Source organism: Engraulis encrasicolus, chromosome 11 (genome assembly GCF_034702125.1).
Source record: "Engraulis encrasicolus isolate BLACKSEA-1 chromosome 11, IST_EnEncr_1.0, whole genome shotgun sequence".
Taxonomy (NCBI): Eukaryota; Metazoa; Chordata; class Actinopteri; order Clupeiformes; family Engraulidae; genus Engraulis; species Engraulis encrasicolus.
In genome coordinates, this window is record NC_085867.1 from 27171613 (window position 1) to 27184112 (window position 12500).

Here is a 12500-nt window from a genome sequence, read left to right on the forward strand (position 1 = left end):
TACAGGGTTACGTTTGGGGACTAGCAATGCTGACGGCCTAACCCTACACTGCTGGCTTCCCACACTAGCAATCTACTACACAGTTAGCCATTTCAAGGACTAACGATACTGCTAGCCTAACAGTACCTCACACTGTCATACAGCAATCTCATACAAGTCTAAAAACTCACAGACTTGCAATCGAACAATGCGATAGACTGAAGACCGTTAAAGGGCATCATCGGCTCCTACAGTACTTCAGCCTCAGAATTTGGCCTAGAATTTAAAAAAAATGTTTGACTAAAATTGTTTGACTATTGATATGTCAGGACAATGGGGCTTGTATATCGCTGATGCTAATCCCACGTGAGGTGGAGCAAAGCTGTTGGGGTTGCGTCTCAGCACAAACGTAAGACCAAGCCGATAAACTGCAGCTAATCACGAGGCCACATTTATGCAGCGGCGGAGAGAAAATAGAAAAGTGCAAAATTCAGCCATTAACCCCTTAGCGCATATGTTACAACCTTAATGGCACCAAAATTGTAATGCCTATGTGTTAATCTGTTACTTAAGGCTCTCAGTACGGTCATAGCAATGGCGTTATGATGTAGTTGAGCAGTTGTTCTGATGTAGATTTTCAGCAAATAGTGAATAGGCCCGCCGGCGACCCCATCTGTCGTAAGAGGCTATACGCATTGGGGTGTTTGTTTTTTTTCTATTAATATGCTGACATTCATTGTCTGAAAATCTGCCATTAATCTTGTGTAAACAAGCACACGTGAGCACACGGCATGGCCTTTTTCTCTTTCTCTTTGCTCTGCTGCGATGCTTTCAGCACGCCCACCTATGGCTGCTTAGGGCTGAGACACAGGAGTGAATGCGAGAAAAGAGGAAGGAGGGAGCGATAGACTTTGAGAGAGAAAAAAGAGAAAGAGAAGAGAAATAAAGAAAGAGGGAGAGAGAGGTTCGCCCACTCTCTCCTCCTCACCTCTCGCCTCTGTGTGCAGATGTGTGTGGGTGGGATGAAGTGTGGAGAAAGAAAAAAATGCAGCGAGAGAGAGAGAGAAAGAGAGAGATAGAGAGAGAGAGAGAGAGAGAGAGAGAGAGAGACAGACAGACAGACAGCGAGACAGACAGATAAACAGGCAGACAGGGAGACAAACACAGACAGAAATAAAGAAAGAGCAGAAGATAGAAAGAGTGAAAGAGAGAAAGGAGAGATGAAAGTGAGCGTTTGAGAGAGAGAGAGGGAGACAGAGAGAGAGAGAGAGGGAGAGGGAGAGAGAGAGCATTGTGAGTGTATTCGTGTGAGGGAGAGACAGAGAGAGAGAGTTTGCGCAAGAGAGAGAGGGAATGTAAGAGGAACCCAGTCCTACCTTAAAATAGCCGGTTTTTGCAAATAGCTGATATTTTCCGTGTGCGGTTATCAGGGAGCCATAGCTGGAGCCTCTCTGTGGAGCACAAAGAAACTCAGTCAGGCTTGGCACACGCACAAAAACAAGCCAGCACAGCAACGATCGCGAAAAAACAAAAGACATCCAGAGGTGTTCAATACAAACCATCAAGGAGACACACATAGCAGCCATGGAAATAACAAAGACATCTAGAGGTGTTACAAACCAAAGCATCAAGGACACACATACACAAAAAAAAACCCTTTTTGAATCTTCATGGAAAAATGTACTGCTGATTTGAGGGTGTTCTAGACGGGTCCTTGAAGAACTTAATGCTGTGATTTCTGTCATTGTGTTTGCATTGCTGTTTGATGCGCATATACTACAGGATCTATTGTGGTTGAAACGGTTTTCTGTAAGAGCCTGATATTTTGATGTGAAAGAAATATACATTGTGTGGGTGTAGACACAAATAAACAAATGCGTGCACGCAAACGCGCGCGCACACACGCACGCACGTACACACGCACACACACACACACACACACACACACACACACGCACACACACGCACACACACACACACATACACACACACACACACACACATACACGCACACACATGCACACGCACACACACGCGCACACACACAGTGAGGAACACTATGGTAGGTCTGATGTAGTGCATCGTGGGCCAGATGTGTGCTGTATTTGAGCAATAGTTTGATGGAAGTCCTCAGCTACCTTTGCTGCTGAGGAGTTTGGCCAGAGCATAGGAATGCCTGAGAAGCAACTCCAGCAAAGATCTGGACCTGTCTCCCCCCCATTGCCTCCGCCAGGGCAGGACTAGTAATCTGGCATGCAGGGCACTCTCTCGGTGGGCCGACAGCCCTCAGGGGCAGATTCAATTGTTTTTGCTGTTTGTTTATTTGCTTTTCCATCACAGACTTTCCATCAATTTAGATGGGGCGGCTCATTTTAAATTTTATTTCAAAAATATGTTTCCCTTTATTTGACAGGATAGTGAAGCTCATGACAGGAAGTGAGTGGGGAGAGAGAGACGGGGGAGAGTCGGTAAAGGACCCGGGCCGGGAATCGAACCCGGGTCGGCCGCATAGCAAACGAGTGCCCTACAATTTGTGCCACGGTAGGGCCCATTGGTCTATCTGTAATAGAGACAGTAGACTGAGCTGGTCATAATATGAGCAGCATGTGAGGGGCTTGTCTATGGCAGAAAAAAAGTTTGGGTTGTTTTTTGATTGCAGTCCAGCCCTGACCTCCGCATCCATTTGAGTCTTACGAGCAGGGTGGAAAAAAAATGACTGCTCGCACACGCACATGCACATGCATTCTGAAAAGGGGAGCCGTGTTCCAAGTTATGCAGAATTCCGATTCAATTGCTGGATCAGAACTCATTGCAATTCTAAGAGGGAAGAAGGGACTTGCAAACCTCCAAATTACAGTTGCCTCTCTCTCGCTCTCTCTCTATCTCTCTACCTCTCTCAATGTATTATGTATTAGGCATGAAGCAAACCCGCATCTGCATTGTAGCCTAGGCCACGTCCGGCCCTCCTCTGGGTCAGCTGTGGGCCTGATCCGGCTCACTGCTCTCTATGCCTCTGGCACCAGCTATCCCTGTCTGCGTGCCAGTTCTGTGTTACATATGTGCTTTCGCCACATGTGTGTACATGCGCCGCTCCAGACCATCCAGTGTGTGTGTGTGTGTGTGTGTGTGTGTCTGTGTGTGCGTGTGTGAAGATGCTACAGCAACACCCCCCCCACCCCCACCCCACACACACACACACACACCACACAGCCCCTCCCGTTAATGCTGTGGTGCTGTGCTGTGCATTTTTGTACGTTTACAGGTTATCCCATTGCCTGCCTCTGCTTTTCCCTCTATTTAACTGGCTACAGGTGGGACTTAAGAGGTCAAACAGCATGTGTGTGTGTGTGTGTGTGTGTGTGTGTGTGTGTGTGTGTGTGTGTGTGTGTGTGTGTGTGTGTGTGTGTGTGTGTGTGTGTGTGTGTGTGTGTGTGTGTGTGTGTGTGTGTGTGTGTGCGTGCGTGCGTGTGTGTGTGTGTGCGTGCGTGTGTGTGTGTGTGCGTGCACGTGCGTGTGTGCGCGCGCGTGTGCTTGCATGCATATGTGTGTATACAGATAGTTGCGCGTGTCACTGTCTGTGCATGTGTGTGTGCTAAATAAGTGTGGTATTTCTTCAAAAAATGTATTCTTTCAACCAAGTGCCCAGTCTCCAGTCATAGAGTGTTTGCTATATTAAGTCTGTATACACATTCAGCTTTATGCTGTTTGCTCATGTAATTGCTCCCTCTTAGGTATTTGGTCACTTCATTCCACAAGCAGGGGGTTTGGAGGGCATCTGACTAGAAACTTGTCTCACGTTATTTTCTGGTCATTAATGGAACAAACAGACCCTGACCCCAATTTTTTTTTTTTTTAAATCACACAGCAGTTAATGGCATCTGGGGGCTTCAGACGGCAACAAAAACACAAAGATGGAAATGGTGATTGTTGTTAGACTAATTTTCTGGTCCTTGACCCCTCTAAAAAATGGTCTCAGACAATAACACAAACACAAAGGTGTTCAGGGCAGCGTAACGAGTTAGTGAGCGCTGTCATCTGTACCTAATCTGAGTGAGTGAGTGAGTACTAGCATAGACGCTAAGTCGTACGCACAATTAGCAGGCTAGACATGACTTCGAGAAAGAAAACAAACCGCCGCTATTTATAGCATGCTGCTCGCCACTTTTTGGTAGGTAAAGTGGCCCAAAATGGAGTTCTGGAAATGATTATCGTCACTATTAAGCTGTAGCAAGGGGGGAAACAGGGAACTATGGGAAAGATACGGGAGGCATGAACAACCCAACCGCCTGAGCCAGGAAACGGAATAGATGTTTGAAATTGGATCGTGTTTTAAAATTTGATTTAATATGTTTAAACTAGTATGGCTTCAAAACTTGTCAACACTAGCTTGACATCAGACGCTGCCAGAGCACTAGACTATAAACGTCTGCACAGGTCAACATGCGCATGCAGCCAGAGTGAAATATTTGGTTTGATACCATAATAAAGTGGAATGACAGTGTTTTACTGACGGAGGAATGCGGGGGGAAACTTGGAAGCCACGGAGGCTCTTTTTCTTTAAATATGCACAGGCTATGCACACTTTTTAAGACTTGACATCCCAGTCGCAACATTTTCACGAAGATCATAAGATAGGAAGGAAATTCCATCATGTCATAAACAAATACTTATTCTTTCTTTTCTTTTTTTTTAAAGATGAAAACGATTTGCTTTTCATGTGGAATAAAATGAGATGGCATTTGTGTTGCGTCAGATTGCATTATACATTTCTACATTCATTACTCTCAGTCCTGTTTTGAAGGTATGAATAAAGCATGAGATGACCATCATGCTTAAGAGCAATGAATAACTAAATATGTAAAAATTAATAAATGAAAAAAAAAAAACTATTGCCCCAGAATTGCTTTTGGGGTGAGAGCATGAGTAAGAGCCAGCTGGATTCAGATTGATTCTTTTATTTATTTATTTTTAAATGAAAAGTAGGACCCCAAGGAAATCCTTTTCCCAACAGCATCCTTGCAGTGTAAACGCAGTGTGTGTGTTTTAAAGTGAATAAGTAGTCGTGAGGAGAAAGAAAAGCCTGGAGCGCCAATGTTTAATCCACAGAGAGTTTAGCACACAGCGAAGGCACACACATGCAAACACGCACACACACGTGCACACAGTACACACACGCATACACACACACACGTGCACACAGTACACACACGCACACACACGCACACACACACACACACACACACACACACACACACACACACACACACACACACACACACACACACACACACACACACACACACACACACACACACGTGTGAGAACACACAGTACACACATGAACACACACGTGCGTACACACAGTACACGCATGCACACGCGCGCATACACACACACACACGTGCACACCGTACACACACGCACACACACACGCACGCACACACACACACACACACACACACACACACACACACACACACACACACACACGTGCGAGCACACACAGTACACACACACACAGTACACACACACACAGTACACGCATGCACACACGCGCGCATACACACACACACACACACGAGCACGCACACACACACACACACACACACACACACACACACACACACACACACACACACACACACACACACACACACACACACACACACACACACAAACACAGACACAGACACAGACACAGACGGAGACACAGATGTGATCGCATGCTCTGACCTGAGAGAGTGTGAGGCGGCTCCCGGCGCGCTTGTGGTATTTGTTGGGACTCTCGAACTGCAGATCTTCCCATCGGATCCTCCACAGCATCCCCGCCAGCTCCTTCTCAAGCTTCAGCTTCCTTCAGATTAGCAAAGAAAACATTACATTTATTACATTGCATTGCATTTGACTGACGCTTTTTAACCAAAGCGACTTACAATTGAGGACATAATCACTGCCATCACTAGCAGTTGTAGATGTGCATCAGACACAGGGTTATCACACATACGGTAAGCTACACATCGTGTCAAAGAGTCTGGCCTGGGACTAGGGAAGGTCAAGCTTTAGTGTAGTAGATAGTCACGAAAACACCATATAGCTAACACCATATAGATTACACAAGATAATCACAGACAAGGCTATTTAGATCACACTTCATCTATCCTCCAGGGATCATCCAAAACACAATCAGCATCACACTGGATCACATGCAGGTTCCATCAGGAGATGATCATACTTAATCTAAATACAAAAGCAATACATCACTTACAGTAATTTTCCAATTTAAAATGCATTACAACATTGACTATATATTACACAGGCCACACTGGAAGATTTAAATCAGGCTTTCACGAAGTCAGATGAAAGGTAATGTAAAATAAATTGAACAAATTTGTAGGTTTTTTTTCTGGAACATTGAGAAAAGACACTGTATTTCATAAGTCTTACAGTATCACAATGCTTTCAACTCCAATATCTGTTAAGTATGCTACCATAATCTCTTACCCATCCATAGATATTACACTTAGTAAATACATCAGACAGAGCTATTTCTGATTTGTTTTTAAAAAGCTTTTTTAGGTGAGCCGAACCATCCAAAAACCCAAGACTTAAATTAAAGTTCTATGTCATTGTGATAAATGAGTTTAAACATTAACATTCTTATACATTTCAACATGGCATCTGTACTCCAACACCTCATGTTCTCTTTGAACCCTCAGACATTTGGCACACCAAAGGAACAAAAAATGGCATTTTAAGACTGAGCCTGCGCGCCACCAATCCCCACGCCACATGCAGCAAGCAGACAATAACCACGCCCAGGCCTGGACTGGGGCAAAAAATCAGGCCGGGCAATTTCGGCCAAGACCAGTCCGCCAGGCATTGAGAGAGACAATAAAGCTCATGACACCATTTCAGACATCTATTGCGAGCTATTTTGACCCCAAAAGCGAAAATGAATATTTACATCTGACTCGGAGAGGTCAGCTGTAACGGCATGAAGACTGATACCACTACATTAAGGGGAGGACCAGGCCAAAACATCATCAGTCCACCGGGCAAATGCCCCGTATGCCTTATGGCCAATCCAGCCAATAACCACGCCAGCAGCAGCCAGCAGCAGCTTTAATTATCTCTACTGATCCACGGATGGACAGGACCACAGCTCAATTGAGCATGAAACGATCCCTCTCTCAAACACCTGTAATTAAAATGCCTGACGTCAACAGGCCTCAAAAACAAGACTGAAGTAGGGGTGGGCGATTTTTTAACATGAAATCTCGATTTCGATTTTTTTTATCACTATCTTCCATCCAAAAAATTAAAACAACAAGAAACAACTTTCCTATACTTGCAATTTGTAATTTGCAGTCAATAAAATGTTAACACATTGATGGCACTCTCACAAAGTGTACAATTGGAATACAATAATGTTAAGAATAAAGTGAGCACAACAACACAAGTGAGAAAACATCACTCTGATACTGATAGTAGACATCCTCACTGCAAAACGATCTATGCGATTTCTCCACTTTGGCATATTCAAGACGATCTTGTACTCGATATCACGATTCACGATTTAATATTGTCATATCGCCCACACCTAGACTGAAGAGTCGTCGCATCAGCTGCATGCCACAAGGAGGGGATTTCACAAACTAATCACTCCCTAGTCCCTGCTGGCACATGTTTGCAGAGATAATGAAGTGGCCATCCATGCTCTCCCAGTGCAGCGGGACTCATAGTTCCTACCGACTCACATTCAAAAAGGGGGTTCAAGCATGTGGATACACACACAAACACACACACGTACAAGTGCACACATATGTACAGATGAAAACACACACAGACACAGACACAGACACAGACACAGACACACACACACACACACACACACACACACACACACACACACACACACACACACACACACACACACACACACACACACATAGGGGTTCATGTAGGGTTGAAAACACATTCATCCCAAATATGGAAACATGTCGAGAGACCTCAAGGAGCACCAGACAGACAAGACAAGATGAGCCAGAACTGCAGTCGTGGCACAATAAAAACAACAAAAATAAACTGGAAGCACTCAGAGAGCGCAGACCTCTGCCAAGGAAGCTGTTTGATAGAGCTGGTGTCAAACAGACAGACAAACAGACAGACAGACAGACAAACCAACGCGACCGAAAACATTACCTCCTTGGTGGAGGTAATAAAAAAACATTAACTTGACTCTTGACACGCTTAATAAAGTCTGTAATTTTCAGGTCAGTCATGTGTCGCACTTTTGCCGTCTTGTGTTATTGTTAAACATAAGTCAATCTGGCAGCCTATGAGGACCAACACACGCACACACACACACACACACTTGCACACATGCACGCACACACACACACGCACGCGCGCGCACACATGCACGCACGCACACACACACACGCACGCGCGCGCACACACACACACGCGCGCACACACAAATAAATGCGCAAGTAATTTCCAACTGCATCAACACATCTGGACCGTATCTCAGCGGACCTGGAATTTCTCAACATCAACCATTTGTGGCGAAAAGTACACAGAACAAAACAAAAAAAACACTTACTTTTTTTCAAAACAGCTAAGAACTGCCTAAAAATGTTGGGAAAGTCTAGCGTTTAGTTTGAAGAGGGAGGTGATCTTTATTAGTTTGATGTATTTGAAATGGGGGTAAAAAAAGCAAAGCTCAAACATTCCATTACAATCTAAAAGGTGTAAAATCTTTCCAGATGGCAGGGGCCAGAATATTGCAGCGCTTGCATTTAAGAGGGCTGGAGTTTTAGCCTACTTCTCGTTCTCGTCTCCCCTGCTCTGCCCTGCCCTGCCCACTCGGCTCCCTAAATGAGGCTCTAGTCTATTATTTGTTTTTCTAGAGCGCACGTTGGAGTCAAACAGTTGGAAAAGCCACGGCAGGCAGGGTCCTTCAAGCAAGAGAAACGGGCCATTCAGTGCAGCAACCTTTTAGATTTCATCTGTGTGTGTGTGTGTGTGTGTGTGTGTGTGTGTGTGTGTGTGTGTGTGTGTGTGTGTGTGTGTGTGTGTGTGTGTGTGTGTGTGTGTGTGTGTGTGTGTGTGTGTGTGTGTGTGTGTGTGCGTGCGAGAGAGTGAGTGAGTGAGTGTGTGCGTGCCTGCTTGCGTGCGTGCGTGCGTGCGTGCGTGCGTGCGTGTGTGCGTGCGTGCGTGAGTTCGTGCCTGCATGCGTGCGTGCGTCACTGTGTGTGGGTCAATGAGACATGTGTTTCTGAAAGCCAAAAAAAGTGTGTAACTATGTATTTGAAAGTCTGCGAATGCCTATGAACATGCCTGCATATGTTGGTAGGTGTGCGCAAGATTTCTAAGTCAAAAAATTGTCGTAGCGTATCTAACAATCGGTACCTGTCTGTCTGTGTGCTGTGGAGTGCGGCGCGGTTCTACCCCCAGGTCTGACACAGAGCAACACTCCTCCCCGTGATGCATGTCAGAGATACGCAGACCTCTGAGCCGTCTCGTAGAACTCAGACACACAGAGTTCTTCCATCGCTCAGGTAAAATAACAGGGCAACTCTCACCTTTCGACTGAGAGCATTCACATTCAGCCAGCGCAGTGACCAAGTCACCAACTTTGTGTATTATTCCTTAACTTTGAATAACTGGAAGCATGGACTTAATCAGCCTTTACAATGTTAACATTCAATTATTCTTGTTATTATTATGGAACTGTATTGGAGGTACGGGGTGATTGTGAGTGTAATTCATTCTACCCCTCTGCATGATGTTTTTGAAACACTAAAGCAGATACACACACACACACACACACACACACACACACACACACACACACACACACACACACACACACACACACACACACACACACACACACACACACACACACACACACACACACACACACACACACACACACACACAGAGTTGCAGCGGAAATGTCGTATCATCAGTAGGCAGTCGGCGCAGCCTTGGAGGACAGGAAACTCCATTAAATTCTTCACTAATTCTTTGAAAAACACACACTCACATTCACCCCTGCACACGCACGCGCGCTCACACACACACAAACAGACAGACAGATTTTTTCTATTTAAAGGTCCTCATTCTGAGCAGACTGGCAGGCCTTCGGTGAAACGTGTGGCGCTTCACACTAGATCTATTGTTTCATGAGTACCATATGTGAATACCTTCTCTGGAATCCCCCCAAACACACACACACACACACACACACACACACACACACACACACACACACACACACACACACACACACACACACACACACACACACACACGTACGGACGCACACGCACGCACGAACGACCGAACACACACACACACACACACACACACACACACACACACACACACACACACACACACACACACACACACACACACACACACACACACACACACACACACACACACACACACACACACACACACACACACACACACACTTAAAAGTTAGAAGTGCATAGCTCTGCGTTAGCCACACACACAGTAGAGACACTCCAGCCGAGACGATGTTTACTAAAATCCAGCCAGTGCTAATCTGACTAGCCACATAGCTAACCCTGTCAAATATGCGGTGAATTCCATTTAGTGTGTACTTTTTCTACTAGTTTAAGACCCTCCCCTACTTAAAAACAATTACTGATGTAGTTTGTGTATTATATACTGTAAGCAGTCTGGGGGTGTGTAAAACCATACTCCTGAAAATGTCTGGATAAATATCAATTTCCTACCCCTTGTGACCAAACAACTTCTGAACTGAATCCTGATTTGATTCAGGATTTCTGTCTTTTTTCTTTTTTTTCTGGTAAATAAATGTTTATCCCACACTTCGGGCTGGAAGCAATTTTCCATCTGCCATATTCACATATGGCTGCTGGCTGTGGTGTGAATCATCATGACCATAACGTTTCAAACGAATGCTTAGGCTACTAGAAATAGACATAGTATTTGTCATGCTACTGTGTGCCAGTGTGAGTGTTCATTTGAGTGTGTGTGTGTGTGTGTGTGTGTGTGTGTGTGTGTGTGCGTGTGCGTGCGTGCGTGCGTGCGTGCGTGTGTCTATGTGGGCGTGTGCGTGCGTGTGTGCCTGCTTGTGTGTGTGAATGTGAATGTGAATGTGTGTGTGAAAACGTGTGAATGTGTGTGTGTCTGTGTGCATTAGACATATGAAGAGTGCAACAGTGTGGCGTGCTCTCAGTCTGGGCTGCCTTTTCCAAGATCCTCAGACATTTTGTGACATACTCCTTCCTTCAACTCCAAATGAAAATGTTCTGACCCCAAAACGGCAACTGCAATATTTAGTCTAGGGGGCCGAGGGGGAAAAAAGGCTAATATCAATATTTGTTTAATACGAGTCATGGCGAGGGTACAGTATTTACACGAGAGAAGATGAGAAAGGATCAACATTTTTCCATGAATAAATAACCGTCTAAATGAAGAGCCTGGCACAACCAGCAGTCATACAAAGACACTTTCAAAAGAGTTCACCCTTCCTTAAATAAATGTGAAGAAACTTAGATGAAAAATAAATAAATAAATGAGACACGGAAATAAATTGCCAGTAGGCTATCTTTTTTAACGAAATATCCCCCCCAAAAAAGTCCATGATTCCACATGCTGGTCTTGAGGCGAAGGCGGATGCATTTCTTCCGCACAACTTCACCTCGGCAACAGCTGAGGCAAATTTCAAGTTCCGAGCACAACCTGCTGTGGCGTTGCCGTGGCAACAATCATGTGAATTCTTTCTTGGCACCTATAGGTTCTAACCACAGCAATCCTGTCGAGAGAAGAAGTCTCCCCTTCAACTCCTTGGTATTTTCCATATTTAGTCTACTTGCTTCCCCCAACCCCCTAAAAATTGCTTCAACCTTTGAAACGAAAACAAAAAAGAAAAGAATTGGCATTGTCAAAAAAAAGTGGTGCGTGTGTGTGTTTGTGTGTGTGTGTGTGTGTGTGTGTGTGTGTGTGTGTGTGTGTGTGTGTGCACGTGCGCGTGTGTGTGTGTGCATGCGTGTCGTGCGTGGGTGTGTGCATGTGGTTGCACATATGTGGCTGTGTATGTGTGCGTGACTCTGTGCGTGTGAATGTTCTTGGTCGTCCTTATATTAAAAACAATCCTCCAATAATGGAGCTAGCTCACCTGTAAATGAGAAAGCTGGATATTCCGAAGATGATGAGTGCCAGACCCGAACCCACAGCCACGATTCCCAGAACCGGCAGCTGGTCTAGAGAAGAGAAGAGAAGAGGAAAAAAAGAAAGAGAAGAAAAGAAAAGAAAAGCACATTCTTTTGACCTTACTGTCATACATCTCTCCATAGCTCCGTGTGCGGCGCCATAGCAGAGTAGTGAATCAGCTGGCGCTCGGCAGGGCTTTGTTCTAGCACTTCAGTTTTCATTCTGGACTTCTTACAGTGCACCAGCCTTCCACTTACTAGCCTTCTTATTTCATCCAATGTACAGTAACAGTGTAATGA

At 45.1% G+C, this 12500-nt stretch overlaps 1 protein-coding gene across 1 annotated transcript in view; it reads right to left on the minus strand.

The window, feature by feature from the left end:
- Nucleotides 1-12500, minus strand: part of npr2 (natriuretic peptide receptor 2) — an 84970-nt gene that overhangs the window by 40445 nt on the left and 32025 nt on the right. The window contains exons 7-9 of the mRNA XM_063210317.1: nt 12167-12251; nt 5713-5833; nt 1356-1430 (exon numbers count right to left, since the gene is read on the minus strand). Of these exons, the coding sequence (XP_063066387.1) occupies nt 1356-1430; nt 5713-5833; nt 12167-12251 (281 nt within the window). The remainder of the gene's footprint in view (nt 1-1355; nt 1431-5712; nt 5834-12166; nt 12252-12500) is intronic.